This window comes from Syngnathoides biaculeatus, chromosome 2 (genome assembly GCF_019802595.1).
Source record: "Syngnathoides biaculeatus isolate LvHL_M chromosome 2, ASM1980259v1, whole genome shotgun sequence".
NCBI lineage: Eukaryota > Metazoa > Chordata > Actinopteri > Syngnathiformes > Syngnathidae > Syngnathoides > Syngnathoides biaculeatus.
The window spans coordinates 32,402,336-32,418,758 of NC_084641.1; the positions used below are offsets into that span (position 1 = coordinate 32,402,336).

At 41.1% G+C, this 16,423-nt stretch overlaps 1 protein-coding gene across 5 annotated transcripts; it reads left to right on the forward strand.

Annotated features, from left to right (window-relative positions):
* The first annotated feature begins 68 nt into the window (after window positions 1–68).
* znf341 (zinc finger protein 341) lies at window positions 69–15,199 on the forward strand. Of its 5 annotated transcripts, none has more exons than XM_061801208.1 (17): window positions 69–376; window positions 795–905; window positions 2,235–2,425; window positions 3,182–3,331; window positions 3,405–3,686; window positions 7,515–7,698; window positions 8,501–8,591; window positions 8,675–8,765; window positions 8,951–9,122; window positions 9,484–9,716; window positions 10,591–10,707; window positions 10,768–10,799; window positions 11,218–11,314; window positions 12,761–12,893; window positions 13,456–13,567; window positions 13,637–13,707; window positions 14,135–15,199. In XM_061801208.1, the coding sequence occupies exons 1-17, from the start codon at window positions 346–348 to the stop codon at window positions 14,572–14,574; spliced, it is 2,538 nt and encodes an 845-aa protein (XP_061657192.1). In that variant the 5' UTR covers window positions 69–345; the 3' UTR covers window positions 14,575–15,199. The 5 variants fall into 5 exon arrangements, with proteins under 5 accessions (XP_061657192.1, XP_061657199.1, XP_061657166.1 ...); XM_061801215.1 differs by having other exon boundaries at window positions 10,771–10,799; window positions 14,135–15,198; XM_061801191.1 differs by having other exon boundaries at window positions 85–103; window positions 295–376; window positions 10,591–10,799; window positions 14,135–15,198.
* Window positions 15,200–16,423: the final 1,224 nt, after the last annotated feature.

The following is a 16,423-nucleotide window of genomic DNA, read 5'->3' on the forward strand; positions in this document are numbered from 1 at the left end:
GAGTACGATTGCTTGTACGCTTCTCGAGTTTAAAGAAAATAAAAATTTGTGTTCACTTTCAAAACTTTACATTTATGTAGAAAAAAGGCCAAGGACAAGAATAGTATCCACCAAATCGACTTGTTTTATATTGCACATGACTACATCAAAAGAAATGCTTTCTCGTGAAAGTATATTGTAATCGGAAAACTTTCAGATTAAACTCGGCATTCAGGTCACAAGGCTTCAGAACATTGACTATAGTATTGAAGATATACATTTTTGTTGTTTTGCTTATGGTCAACCGCTCCACAGCCACCAGACTGAACTAATCAAGTGCCTATCGTCCAGCTGAAGAACAGCAAGATGGCGCAGGCTATATTCGAGGTACTCGAAGGTACGAATAATATGTTAATAGCAACGTAAATACAACCTACAGAGCTGGGCTCTGCATGTAAAGTCAGTGTGATTCATCGGCATCATTTTACAGTGCTTTAGACCTACCACAAAATTACATTTTCTCACAACACCATGCCTAATCGAGTGCAAAAATAAGAATAATAAACAATTGAGCCAGTGAATGTTTAAACTTAAAGATGATATGATATCGTTTTGAGAAGTAAATGACTCACTGTGCCTTATACGTATGGTAGTATTTGAAAGTATGACGATATTAATACAGTTTACAGGCTTGAGTTAAAATGAAACGTCATGCCTGATGGGTACTCAGATTGTGACTCTCAAATTCAATTAATTAACTTCAATGATGCCCCACTACATATCAGCAAACACCCAATTGTGACTTTTCTCCCCAGGCATGGATAATCAGACGGTAATGGCAGTGCAGTCATTGCTGGACGATCAAGGAGGTGTTCCTGACCCCAACAGCCAAAATGTTTCTGGGACGCAGGCTATCCAGTCGATGGGTTTGTCAATGACTGACTGACTGACTAACTAACTAACTAACTAACTAATTCGTTTAAAGCAGCGATTGCCAACTCGTCAGGTGTTTATGGGAAATTATCCAATCTCACGGAGTTGATACAAAACTCATTATTTCTTCACTACAAATAATGTGTTCCTCTCTATATGCCACCAACTTAGTTATGAGAAGAACGTTGAAACGCTCTTCCACTAGATGATAGAAGGTACAATTAACCTAACTACATTATGTCATTGAATTACACAATTGATGTAATTGGAATGTAATACATTGTTATGAGAAAATGTGTCATTGCATTAAAGATGTTTTGGGAAATTTCCATGATGAAGATTTTAGTTGCAGTTCTAGCTGCAAGAAAAGTTTTTCTTCTTTCATATAACTTCCTCCTTCTAAAGTCAACACTTGTCAGTCTGATGTCTGAGACTTTGAAAAAGTATATTTGGTTCATTCCAAGATCAAACCCTCTGTTTGTAATCAACCTTTTGAGGAAAAATCGTCCAATGGTCCTGATGATGCATTCACTCAAAACGAAGAAGAGTAATCAAATGGAATTACTTTACTTTCGTTTGGCTTGTCCCGTTAGGGGTCGCCACAGCGTGGCATCTCAGATGAACGCTCATATACTCTAACCAATGAGGTATGGGATGAGCTCTATATATTACTTTGAGGACGTAAGGGAAAGTTACACAAGTTACAGTTCATCAAGGTAACTTGTAATGTTAACTAGCTACATTTGCAAAGTAATCTTGCCACTGCTGGCTATGCATGAATCCTGTTTAAAAGTAATGTGTGGAACTCATGTACAGTTTCAAGAAACAAGTAGTACACTAATTGTGGCTCTTTAGACCCTCAACAAAAATGATATTTTCACAATCACCATTTTGTATATTGCACATTGTACTCAGTAGTGCCTTGCTAATATTTAATGTACCCGTAAGTAAACTTTTTTTGTTGCGATCAGCACGTTAAGACCATTGATAAAGCATCTGCCTCAAGAGTTCAGAAGTTTGCATCGTGTTTCTTGGCTCTGTCGTCCTGTGTGAATTTTTTCATATTCTTCAGACGCTTGCGTGGATTTCCTCTGTATTCCAAAAATGTGCACGTTAGTGACGTTGAACAATGTAAATTGTCCACGCATTGGAATATGAGTGTTTGTCTATACGTGCCCTGTGACTGGGTGGCACCAGTGCTGCTGGGACCCTGACCAGAACAAGCACAATAGAAAATGGATGGATGTACAGTAACATCATTTATGCGTTCCTCCATACAGTTTTTGCACCGGACTAGTGTACACATTTGTTTCTTTCCACAGATGATGAAGATGTGTTTTTGTGCGGGAAGTGTAAGAAGCAGTTTAACTCTCTGCCAGCCTTCATGGCACACAAGCGGGAGCAGTGCCAGTCCAACGCTCCCTCGCTGTCCACCGTGTCCTTGGCCTCCACCAATGCCTACACACCGGTTCCCTCCATTACTTCAGGACCACAAGCTAATGGCAACAGGCAGGTGAGAGGACAGCGTCAACTGAGGATTAGGCCATGGGATGTGGTTTGGTAGTTATAAGATAGTACTGGATATACAAATGACTTCAGTAGCACTACTTACAGTATATATATTGTTGTAAAATTGCTTGTTTTTTTCCTCTTATCATGATTGTATTTTTGTAAAAAATAAGGTAACTTCACATTATTAGAACCTTAATTCTAGTACAAGTTCAGCTATCTTTGCATCATATTGGTACTTAATCTTGTTGCAGTTTTAGTTGTGACTTTATACAAAGATAAATCTAACTTCTCTGCTTAGAGGTTGCTTTTTAACTTTAACATCTATGGGCGCCCCTTCTCTTCTGGTATAAATACCAGCTGATGAAGCCTGCTCGGATGAGAGGCAAAACAAACTCCCTCGAAGACAACCAGAACAACCCATTTGCAATCGACTCAGTGCCCTGAGAATGAAATTACCTGGATGACTGGTAATATTTGCAGGGGACATTTCCAACCATAAGATAAAAGTGAAATAGTGATGTCATGTTTTTTTATTAATGAAAAAAAAGCAACCATGAAGAGTGTTACTGGCCAGGTACCGGCGGTTTGAGAAAATCTCAAGTATCTAGTAACTTGGTCTGACAGCCCAGAAACTGAATTTTGCTTCACTTTGTTTAGGCGATGAAAGACTGGTGGAGGTAATTATGGACTACCATAGCAAACTAAAAGGAGCTATTTTATCTTGTGTGGGTGTGTAATGTCTCTGGTTGACACGCAGGTGTCCACCTACATCACAGTCCCGCCCTCCCCTCTAACGCACACGCTGGTCCAAGGCAACGTGGTGGTCAGCGACGACATTCTTTTGTCGGCCATCTCAGCTTTTACTTCCATCGAGCAGCCTATGACCTCCATGCAGACACCCGTACAGGTGACACAACACTACACGTCCCATTTTATTTAACTGGAAGTACTCGTCAACTCCTTCATTGTTTGTCTTTCAGAGTAACCCAAGCATGCATACAAGTGGTGTATCGTACCTTCAGCATCACCACCATCATCACCATCACCACCAACAGCAGCCCTGTCACACACTTCCTCCGAGCCAGACGCCAGCCCACCCACTGCCAGCAGGACAGCCCGGCCAGCAGCCTCTGCCCTCTTCGCATGCCGTCGCCAGCTACGGCAACTCGGTGGTTCAGGTCTATAGCGCACTGCCGCACATGGTCGGCGCTGGTAATGCAGAGATCCACACGCTGGGTCTGCATCCATTCCATCCTGTGCAAGTAAGTGGATAAATATAGCGTAGGGTTTGCTCATGTGATGTACTTGCCACGGCATTAGGTGCACCAACGGACTGAACCCTACCTCAAATTGAGTAAGCCCAAACTCCCAAATCTTTAGAATTGCAATTTACATACAACAAAATAATCTTACAATATTAACTTAACTATAACTGCTTTACAAATTGAATTCTGGAAGTCTGTGTGCACACGTCCTGTGGTGACTACTCGTAACTTTTTCAACTCCCAATCATGAGAAACCTACCTCCTCCCTGACATACAAAAGCTATACCAATGTACGACTTACCTAATAGGGTTTGGGTTCTGGCGTTTTGAGGGCGTATTCAGAAATTTGAAATTTGGAAAGAGCACAAAAGTGGTCACTGTGTGAGTTATTAATCCAACAGTTGGAAAGGGGTTACACAGAAAAACACAAGTTTGAATAGTGAGCCACAGCAGGCACAGGATAACTGTCGTCCAATACAAGAACGATATAAAAAAATTCCCTTTTGAACATCTCTATTGTATAGCTTCAGGGATGAGAATTTTCCGCCGATTGGCGGATTTCCGACTTTTTCAGACCAAAATGACCATTCTTGAGATAAGTGTAAATCCGTTGAGAAAATTTCAGGGAGTGGGTAGGGGTAGGGTATCTTGCGCCTGCCTCTCGGTGGTGGGCTCCGAGCTGCAAGTTCAGCTTAGTGCTAGCACAAGCACGACTATCATATGCTGTTCTAACTTGCTCGGTAGTATAAATATTTGCATTTTGCGACATTAACATTAAAACTTGTTTCCGGCAGATCACTCGATTGGACAACAGAGTTATACAGTATAACGATCCAATCGTGTTAGTGGTTAATCGAGTTTTACCATTGCCATGTACATGTGTTCTCGGTTCTCAGAAATCGCAGTGTAACTTGTTAGTTAGCCAAGTAATGGCGCGTGGGACTAAGATAGCGCGAACTGAGCGACGGTGTGTTCAAAGTTTTACGATGGCGAAAGTGTTAGAAAAAAAGGATGAAGATCGAGCGAGTGGTAAGGTAATTTTTATTCATATTGTTCTAAAAACTTGTGCTTCATCTGTACACTATACTAATTCTATGAATAACTGACTGCATATCAAAAAGAAAATATAATGGTGTATCCATATTAAACAGTGAAAGAGATTGAAAATTCATTCTGAAGTTTGACAAATGGTGAAACTCTTATATGTCATGTGCTTCAAATAAGTACAATAATTCAAGCATTGAAGAAATGAAACTGATATTTCAATTTTTGCTGTACTGGTAGAGCACCAAACAAGGGACATTTTTTCCACAACTACAGTTAAATTCAGTGTTGAAATTAATGTTTTTGGGGCTAACAAATTGCTAAAATCGCTTAGCTTCAGGGGGCTTTGCCCACTGGGCCCCCAACGGGGCACTGCGCCTGCACCATGCTGAGGGCCTGCGGCCCCCAGACCCACTGCTTCAGACTTTTTTTCTCATTTGGCATTCTCATCCCTGTAGCTTGCACAAAGTGAAAAGCATCACTCCAAACAAATTGTAAGCCACTGAAATTCTTCTGGATTTAAATTTTTCAAAAGTAAAAAACCAGCACAATTGGTACAAAATCTACACTGAAAAAAGTACTTCATTTTCAGTTGTACATGTGGTCTTCTTCTTCTTTTCCTTTCGGCTTATTCTGTTAGGGGTCGCCACAGCGTGTCATCTTTTGCCATCTTAGCCTATCTCCTGCATCTTCCTCTCTAACCCCAAATGCCCTCATGTCTTCCCTCACCACATCCATAAACCTTCTCTTTGGTCTTCCTCTCGCTCTTTTGGCCGGGAGCTCCATCCTCCGCACCCTTCTACCAATATACTCACTCTCTCGCCTCTGAACATGTCCAAACCATCAAAGTCTGCTCTCTCGAATCTTGTCTCCAAAACATCCAACTTTGGCTGTCCCTCTAATGAGCTCATTTCTAATCCTATCCAACCTGCTCACTCTGAGCGAGAACTTCATTTCTGCTACCTCCAGTTCTGCTTCCTGTTGTTTCTTCAGTGCCACCGTCTCTAATCCGTACATCATGGCCGGCTTCACCACTGTTTTGTAAACTTTGCCCTTCATCCAAGCAGAGACTCTTCTGTCACATAACACACCAGACACCTTTCGCCAGCTGTTCCAACCTCCTTGGACCCGTTTCTTCACTTCCTTACCACACTCACCATTGCTCTGGATTGTTGACCCTAAATATTTGAAGTCGTCCACCCTCACTATCTCTTCTCCCTGTAGCCTCACTCTTCCCCCTCCACTTTTCTCATTCACGCACATATATTCTGTTTTACTTCGGCTAATCTTCATTCCTCTCCTTTCCAGTGCATGTCTTCATCTTTCTAATTGTTCATTTGCATGCTCTCTGCTTTCACTGCATATCACAATATCATCTGCGAACATCATGGTCCAAGGGGATTCCAGTCTAACCTCATCTGTCAGCCTATCCATTACCACTGCAAACAGGAAGGGGCTCAGAGCTGATCCCTGATGCAGTCCCACCTCCACCTTAAATTCCTCTGTCACACCTAAGGCACACTTCACCATTGTTCTGCTGCCATCATACATGTCCTGTACTATTTTAACATACTTCTCTGTCACACCAGACTTACGCATGCAATACCACAGTTCCTCTCTTGGTACTCTGTCATAGGCTTTCTCTATATCCACAAAGACACAATGTAGCTCCTTCTGACCTTCTCTGTACTTTTCCACTAGCATCCTCAAGGCAAATAATGCATCTGTGGTACTCTTTCGAGGCATGAAACCATCCTGTTGCTTGCAGATACTTACTTCTGTCCTGAGTCTAGCCTCCACTACTCTTTCCCATAACTTCATTGTGTGGCTCATCAACTTTATTCCTCTATAATTCCCGCAGCTCTGAACATCCCCTTTGTTCATAAAAATGGGAACTAGAACACTTTTCCTCCATTCTTCAGGCATCTTTTTGCCCGCTAGTATTCTAATGAATAAGTTGGTCAAAAACTCCACAGCCATCTCTCCAAATTGGTTCCATACCTCTACCGGTATGTCATCAGGACCAACTGCCTTTCCATTTTTCATACTTTGTAGTGCCTTTCTGACTTTCCCCTTACTAATCATTGCCACTTCGTGGTCGTTCACACTTGCTTCTTCAACTTTTCCTTCTCTCTCATTTTCTTCATTCATCAATTTCTCAAAGTACTCTTTCCATCTATTTAGCACACTACTGGCACCAGTAAACACATTTCCATCTCTATCCTTAATCACCCTAACCTTCTGCACATCCTTCCCATCTCTATCCCTCTGTCTGGCCAATCTGTAGAGATCCTTTTCTCCTTCTTTCATGTCCAACCTGGTGTACATGTCTTCATATGCCTCAGTTGTACATGTGGTAAACTGATGTTATTCACACATCTTTTCCTGAAAAGTAATCTATGTTAACACATTTTAATCATCTGCAACTGTTTTCATTAAGTTAATTCAAATGCCGCTTTACTACTATAGTGGATTACAGTTTAGAGATTATGGATTACTGTTTCACCAACACTTACCATCTCTTCAACATAGTGGATGTTAGAAGGAGAGGGCACATTTTTGAATATAGTGGTTGTGTATCATTGAGAATCAGAAAGGTATTAATATAATGATAAGCTTTGTGGTTGTCTACACTTGTGCATTTTTAGTTAATGTTAGTAGCCAGTGATATTTTTTGGGCTTGCAACCAATAAATGCAGTACTGTATATTTGAATCGATTGGTGTATATCAGATTTTGAGTGTCTGAGTTGATCTTATCACGACTATGTCATATCGCACAGGTGCCCAGCCAGTGTGTGGAGAGCCAGTCTTTCACTACGCCTCCCATCTACAGTCCAGGAAAAGTGGGCACCAAAACAAAGACATGCAGTATCACCAGCAACACAACGGAGTTGAACGAGTTTGAAAAACTGATTGGCCCCAAACGGCAGCGAAGTAGTAAAAAAAGCTCAGATGGAGGCTTAGGTGTGTATGTGTGTGGAGAAAATAATCATTAATTAATCATTTGACGGTTTCCTGTATTGGGTCCACTTACATGTGTTCTGAGCACTGATATACTTTGATAATTTACTAAAAAATAGGTCACACCACCATTGTTAGTAATAATGTCTACTAACGAAGATGTGGTTGTAGCAAATATAAGGTTAAGGTAATTGTGTACATTTACTACTGGTGGCAACTGTTATTCTGCAGAAAAATAAAGGGATTTAAGAAGCAGATTTCTGATTCATGCAATCAGTCCTGAATGAAGCCACGGCGTCTTCTAGCAGAGGGAATACAGTTTGGACAACTACCACCAGTAAAGCTGCTAGAAATAATTTATACATTTTTTGTTACCTTCCATAACGCGTCACAAAACTTACCAGACGTATTGCTGCTTTCCAAACTTTAAACTGGATGAAAAACCTCCAACTGCTTACTTTCAGGCAACACATCTCATTACAGCGTTGGCCTCACAGTTCTGTGGACCGGGGTTCAAAAATCCCAGCTCTGCCTGTGTGGAGTTTACATGTTCTGGCTGTGGCTGCATGGAATTTCTCCGGGCAATCCCAGTTTCCTCCCACAACCCAAAAACATTCATTAATTGGAGGCTCCAAATTGGCCTTGGAGTGATTGGGAGCGCGAATGGTTGGCAACCAGTTCAGGGTGTACCCCACCTCTGGCCTGAAGATAGCTGGGATAGGTTTCAGCACTCCTGCGACCTTTGTGAGGATAAGCGGCTCGGAAAATGGACGAGTGGATGTTTACTTTCCATTTTCCTCAACAGATTCGCTGAAATCCAAAGGTCCAAAGCTGAAGTGCAGTTTCTGTGACAAAATCTTCTCCAAGAACTTTGATCTTCAGCAGCACATTAGGAGGTGAGGAACTCATCAAGAGATGCGCTCTTACTACAAGTTATTTAATGCACCTGCACAACTTTCTGCTATTTATTTTATTGCAGTCATACAGGAGAGAAACCCTTTCAGTGCATCGTGTGCGGTCGAGCCTTTGCTCAAAAGTCCAATATGAAGAAGCACATGCAAACACATAAGGTCCTCAATGATTTGTTAGTACTCAATCAGTGTTTGTTGTTGTATTATGCAATAATGTAGAACAGCACTGTCATACTTTAAGCTACAAGCAGTATTTATCTCGGTTTTTCATTGCAATGAAGTATGAAAGTAATACAATCCAATACAGGCTATATAGTGATACCAGCTGTTTTCTTGTCATCTAGGTGTGGCCTGTGGGCGTGGCTAGCACAGTGTCAAGACTACCAATCACTGTAAAGGTCGTGCCCATGTCAGCCAATGAGGAGGCGGCTAGCGGGGATCTGCAGCAGCAGTGCGAGCAGGAAGAGGCGGACCTTGAGCACCAGGCGACACCGGAAGACAATACAGTACCAACGGGTACAGTACAATATGACCATTTTAATGAGAGAGTCATCTCTTTCCAATCTATCTCCTGTAGACAGCAGCAGCTGCAAAAGTACTCACACTTTGTACTACAAAGCAAAGAGTAGAAAGTAAAAATTGGTCCGAAAAATACTTGTTTATTGCGGGGTTTATATTCCAGAAAACCCCTGCATTTCAGGAAATCAACAGTGTCTGATTATTGACTGGATATTTATATAAATCCTAATGTCTCATATATGCAATTAAATATCAAGATGTGTTACTTTAGACAGGGGCATTGATTTGAAAATGTATTCGTACTTGGCTACTTAACAGTACTGTTCGCCTGTAAACTCACTAATGATCATAACAACAGGTTTGACCACAGAAGCTTCAGGGGAAGCTGAGGAAAGCGTTCCAGAGGCCCAGGCTGATTTGGAGGGCACTTGTGGGGAGTCTGTGCCCGCTCAGCCTCACAACCAAGAGGGTCCAGCTCAAATCAAACAGATTGTAATGGTTGACAGCTCCTATCAGTGCCAGTTCTGCCCCAGCAAGTTTAAGACCTACTTCCAGCTGAAATCCCACATGACCCGACACAAAGGGGAACAGGTGAGTTACCGATATTGTAAGTAAGTAAGTTTCTTTCGGCTCTTCCCTTTTGGGGTTGCCACAGCGTGTCATCTCAGATGGAACACACATATATGTTTGGCACAATTTTTACGCCGGATGACCTTCCTGACACAACCTTTCTCAGGGAGTGGAGGCCCCAGTGGGATACGAACCCACAACCCCAATATTTTTGAGCTTGATGATAAAAAGGCACATGCATCCTTTTTTCTTGGTTGTCTGACATGAAATCAGACAAAACTCTTGCAGTGTTAAGTCAATTAGGATTACTAAAATGATTTCTGTGCTAAATGCCAAAATAGCAAGATGATCTTTTTATAGATTAATATATACAATAAACAGTATAATACTTAGTGATGGGAATTGAACTAAAATAATAATATAGTGAACACCTGCCTATTCACCTGTTCCTGTTTTGTAATGTGGAAGCTAGCCTGAGCTATATGTTGAAAAACTGACCTTTTTGCATTTCTTTCCTCACACTAATGCCCTGAAAAGTCGTAAATGGTGTCAAGGAAGTATGTTGAAGTCATACATGTCAAAAAAGATCTTTGTATGTCGAGGAAGCACAAAGCTGCAATTGTTAGTAGAAATTAACATGAGTCTTTGCCACTTGTATGCATTTGGTCTTATGAGTTGTTCTAAATAAAAAGTCGGCAATTTATTTTTAAGGATAATGTTCGAAACATGATAGATGTTTTCCCAGTCTAAATTATTCAACATTTTTAGAGGGGACTTCAATTGGCCAAAATAAGGGCTGGCCATATTTAAAATAGATGGATAGTAACTATTGTCACTGATATCAATGGTTTCTTTGCATGTCCACATCAGTATGTAATCCTGCTTCCTCTATCAGGTTTACAAGTGTGTGCTCAAGTCTTGCTCCCAGACCTTCCAGAAGTTGGATCAGTTCCTGGAGCACATCAGGACTCACCAGGAGCAGCTGACCTACCGCTGTCACCTCTGCAGCAAGGTGTTTCCCTCTTTGTTTGAATTGGGAGTCCACCAGTACTCAAACTGCTTCTGTCCACAGCAGAACGCACGCAAGGAAACCACGTTTTACAGGTTAGCTTATTTGCGTATATGATGGCTATTGTGCCTTGTTTGTGGGTGGTCGTGCCTGTTCACGTTCACAGGTCTGTTTTCCTGCCTGCATGTCATTAACTCATGGCTCTCTTTGGACTTTAGATCAGCACAGCTTTTAAATTGAAGGTAGCGATTTGGGAGTGAATCTGTGCTTGTCCCTTCGATTATGAGCATGAGTGATAAAAACCTGACACTGTCAAAGGCCCCTTACCTTTTGGGATTAAAAATTTATGATTGGCAATTATTCTTCCAAGTGAAGTTTCCATAAAGTAAATGTGGTTGAAACACTACTTCCTTTCAAGAAATAAAGATCCTCACATCACTTGTTACTATTACAGCTGACAGTTTTAAACCTTGGCAGAAGTTAACCTTTCTAAGTGTTTTTTTTTTTTTTCAGATGTGCAAAATGCCAATGCAGATATTCGACCCAAGAAGCGCTGGAACAGCATCTACTGACTGCTTCACACAATTTTCCTTGCCCACACTGTCAAAAGGTATCACACACGCAGAAATCATGGTCTTTATGCGATGAGGAATAGTCACCAAATTGTGGCCTCCACTCTTATAGGTCCCAATTTGTCACCAATCTCAAGGTTCATTGTCCATCAGAAATAGACAACATCTGGAAAAAATAATGTGATGCCACTAGATGGCTATAATTCACCCTGCTGTGACATATTTTCACACAATCTGCAAGCAGATGTCATATTTGTAAAGCTGAATGTTACCATGGTGTTTAAAGCCCAAGTGTCATCCCTATAAACATTCTAAAATAGATATTTTCATGAAAAATACATATAACATTATTCCCTTCAATGTCTATACGAAAAAATAAATGTGAGCAGAGAGCACGTCATCCACGCGCAAAGTTGCAGAAGTGTCATTCTACGATATCCAAGTGGTCACCATATTGGCTGCATCCTCTGTAAGTGACGTCACCCGGACATTCGCCCGGACATTCACCAATGAAAACACTCGGTGCTCCCTAACTATGGGAGACAAACGCGCCCTTTCTGACACGGAAGCTCTTTTCGAAAAGGAGAACACCACACAAACGAGTGAAGTTACCGGGGCAAAATAACAACATTGTTTCGAGCCATATTCAGATGATATGCGATCACGGCCAAACCGCATCCCCGTCCGATCCACTTCCGCGGCGGAGATGAGCCATCGCGGCTCATCGCAGCCGGCCGGTGTGACTTGTGACGGAGCTGAGCCGTGCTGCTTTAGGGGGTTGTTCATAGACGCCACAGTACACGATGAACAACACAGTCAAGCCAGGCGCTTTACTGCGCGGACGTGGCTGAGTGAGGCATTCTCGGCTGGGTTCTTCAGAGCCTCCTCCGTCTGCAAAGCCCGACGTGCAGACCGATTACGTGGTCCGTCCCAAGGTATTATTTTTTTAGTAACTGTATACACACCTACCTGTTATTTGGAACCCACGGAGTTCTCGTCCTCTGCACCCGTGCAATCCATTTTTCACGACAACCTGGGTCTCTTGCAAACTTATGAAAGGTAATTCCATCCTCCCGAGTGTTCAAGCAATGTCCAGCAATGCAATGAGCCGGCATTTTTGCTAACACGAAGGAACAACGAGCTACCTTCCCGAAGGTAAAACTAATGGAAACAAACAAGTCCATTCGGGGCACCTCTGTCCTTTACGTCACTTCCTGCTTCTCGAAAACACATCTCTCGAGAGGATTTTCATGGCGGGAGTTACAAAAGCTGTATATGTCAAAACAGTAGCTCTTTAAAGAAAAAGAAAACTGCTGTGTGCTAAATATTTTGACACTGACCCAAAAAGTTAATCTGGGGAAAAAACAAGAACTTAAAAACAGCGCAATCCAATATTTGCTGACAAAGAGGGTGGGGGTGCGGTGAAAAGTTAGCGAGGAATTGGACTGAAAGCTTGTTGACCTTCTGTGCACTGGGCTTGTCAGGTGTTCCCATGTGAGAGGTACTTCAGACGCCATTTGCCCACTCATGGCATTGGAGGGAGATTCAAGTGTCACATCTGCAAGAAGGTCTTCAAGACCGAACACTACCTCAAACAACACACGAGGATTCACTCAGGTGGGGGAACGACTTTCTTGGATGGAAATGTATGAAATGATATGGAGTTATATTTGGTATGCATTGACAAGGAAGAAGATAAATAGTGAATAGTTTGAATGAGGTAAAATAAAATGTGGAAACTGGAACAGAATATGGCAGACGTGAATTTCTGGCTTCTATTATGAAAATGTGGGGAACTGGAACTGAGTATGTAAGAAATTTGAATTTTGAGTATGTAAGAAATTTGAGTTGGTGAATAAATGCGAAAACTGGAGTTGAGTATGTATTCGGGTCTTTCATCTTGAACTTTGGGAAATAGGGTTCTCAAGTTGGGTTGAATGATCTGAGCATGGTAAAGTTGGAATACTTTTGGTCAAAAAATGTTCTAAGGGGGTAAAATGCAACATATCAGTCTACTAATATGAATACTTTATTGGTTGAAAAATTTACAATATTTTGGTGAAAAATCTGGAATTTTGGGTACCTAGGTTTTGGAATGTTTTGAGTGCGGGAACGCTCTTGTGACTTAAAGACCATTTATGAAGGCAAGACATGAGCTGGATATACCTCCATTTTCCAGGGGAGAAGCCCTTCAAATGCTCCATGTGTGATGCCACTTTCAACAGAAAGGACAAAGTCAAGCGCCACATGCTCATACACGAGCCCTTCAAAAAATACAAGTGTCCTTTCAGGTAAGTGCCAAAGTAAATGAAATACTGCTTGTTTATTTTCTTCATGTTGATATTTTTTTTCTCCACTAGAACTCACGTGGGCTGCTCTAAAGAATTCAATAGACCAGACAAGCTAAAGGCACATATTCTGTCACATTCAGGTCAGTAATGTGCCTTTACTATACACCTGTACTTCGATGCAGATCTGTCAGGTGCAGTTTAACTTAAACAAGGGGCAGAATTCACCCTGAATAGAACAATTCAAATGCTTGAGTACAGTACATTTAGAAAAAACAATTTGTGCCCTAAACAGCAATCATTGAGAAATAAAAGTGAATGTTCCTAAAAAAAAATTTCCCCTACAGGAATTCTGTGTTGTTTTTGGGGGGGTGACTGGAAAACAACATTTCTTCAAATTAATTAAACTTGTCAGTCAAAGTCCAAGTGTATTTTAAATATTCCTCACTATCTCCAAACGGTCAAATTGTGGATAATAACAAGACCACCAACCAGCTTTTTTTCTCCACTATGTCATCTACTAGGGTATGTCCTGTTACTCACCACCACGCTGATGTCTCTTACTTCCAGGCATCAAGCCCTTCAAGTGTCTGTTCTGTCAGAAGGCATTTAGTCGCAGGGCTCACATGCTTGAGCACCAACAGTTGCACACGGACAATTATCGCTTCCGATGCTCCATCTGCAACAAAGGTTTCTCTAGACAGAGTTACTACAGAGACCACAAATGTTCAAACAAGAACGACAAAAGACGCGATGGAGAGACCACGGAGGAGGACGTGGAGCGGGACAGAGGAGCCTCACAAGCCGGGAGGAGAAATGGGGGCCTGCTCACGAGGCAGACGAGGAGGTTGAGGACTGGCAAACTCGAGGTGAGGGAAGAAGACAACCAGGAGGAGGCAGGAACAGACGTGGATGAGGGTGAGCAGGACTCGACAGACGAAGGGGGTCAAAATACGTCGGCCATGGGCGGCGTCGAAGGTGACGGGCTTAAAGGGGAGGCATCGCATTAGACTTTCCTCCTACGCTATGCTTGGTAGTTTACTTGTGTAATTCAGATTTTGTTTTACATTAAAACGTTATTGAAAATAAGATGATACATTATGTAAACAGTGTGTCCATTCATTCGTTTATCATGTTAATTTGGCAAATAAATGTTACCGGTTTATCAGTGACATGGACAGGGCAGGATCCCCATGATGTATAGACGTCACACCAGAGAATCAAATTACAAACACGTACACACACGACTAGAATGTGTGAGATCAGATTCTGTGTGACTTGCAACAGAAAATATCCAGCAGTTTTTCCCTTCATTGAGTGTCATGAGTTAAATTCCATTTCTTAGTCAGAAACCTACACACTACAAGATAACAATGAAAGAGGGATTATTACTTTTAACCCAACACAAAAGAATAACATTTAATGAAAAACAGATGCTAAGTTATCTTTTTGATAAAATTCTCATCTGTACATCCTGAGACCTTTTCAATCCAGTTTAGAATCATACCAACAGACGCCATCTTGTGGTCAGGCTGATTTTGTGAGCCCTCAATGAGGGGAGCAAAATTTCCAAGTTGTGAATTAAATTTACACCCATAAAATTATATTTCTCACAGGTGTAAAAACAGTGCATCCATGTACAGTAGTTAATCTGTCAAATTGAAGTTTTAATATGTAAAAAAAAAAAAAAAAACAAAAAAAAAAACAAACCGAATGGATAAATAAAATGCAATACAGGACAACAAAATCGCCAACAATTCTAATCAATTCTCATGAAAAAATTACCCTCCAAATACTTGAACTTTCTAATATCGTTACTGTCCATATACTCTATACGTGTTTTTATTAATGTCATTTTTTTGTGAACATTGAGCATGTACATGAGAAATTTAAAAAAGCGGGGAAAGAAAATATATTGATGCCAAGAACCTCTTGTCACAAAACATGTTTAATGGTATGAACAGGAGATGAGACCAAGATAATTTCTAAACTTTTTCCACTATTAATGTGACACATGTACACAAATATCCTTTTCAAGAGGGGATGTTAAGATAATTTAAAGGAAAAAACACTGACAAAGTGATTGCAAAAGTGTGCATACCCCCTTCCACCAGGGATGTTGTTGTACTCAGAATTCACATTCCAACTCAGGTTGAATGGTTAACCCAGAATAAAGTTCAGCTACTGCTGGTTTTTCAGATATTCTTGGAGTTACAGCTTGTCTGCAGAAATCTTAGACAATGGAAGGATCTCGTTGTTCAAAAGTATCAGTCAGAAAAAGGGTACAAAACCATTTCCAAAACGTTAAATCAACAATTGACCATCGTTAAGACTCAGCATCAAGTATAGGAAATATAACAGTGCCATTACTGAAAACTGGACATTCCTCCAAAATTTTGGAAAAAGATCAGAACACAAGTCAGGGAGGCTGCCTAGAGACCGGAAGCAACATTAAAGGAGCTTGAGGAATTTAGCATTCAGTGTTGGCACAAAACCTTCAGGCTCAATTCTTTTGAGAGATGTTTTTGTGTCTCAATAGTATTCATTGTGTCAGTTGTCATCCTAGAGAGGCTCCAAATACTGCAGACATTCCTTGTGTATTTTTTTTACATAGTTTGCAAATAAATATGATTTAGATTCTGACTGAAAGGAAAAAAATGTCAGGAAAATGTTACTAGAACTTTTTAACTTTATTGGGGTGGGGGGGTGCCTTCTACACGAGTTTAAATGTGGTTCATTCTGACCCAAGCGTCATTCTCAGAAGTGGGTGTGCACTTTTACGCAACCACGTCTGTTATAGTGACTTCCCTATTTGAAAATTATTCTTTGTTTTTCCAATTCATTGTAGAGGTTCTAGGT

Bases quoted from the DNA above. Each gene is read 5' to 3' on its own strand.
- znf341 (XM_061801182.1), top strand. From the start codon at position 346: ATGGCGCAGGCTATATTCGAGGTACTCGAAG. The intron at 8,766-8,950 runs GTCCTCAATGAT...CTTGTCATCTAG, and splicing joins AGCACATGCAAACACATAAG to GTGTGGCCTGTGGGCGTGGC. The intron at 13,708-14,134 runs GTCAGTAATGTG...TCTTACTTCCAG, and splicing joins ACATATTCTGTCACATTCAG to GCATCAAGCCCTTCAAGTGT.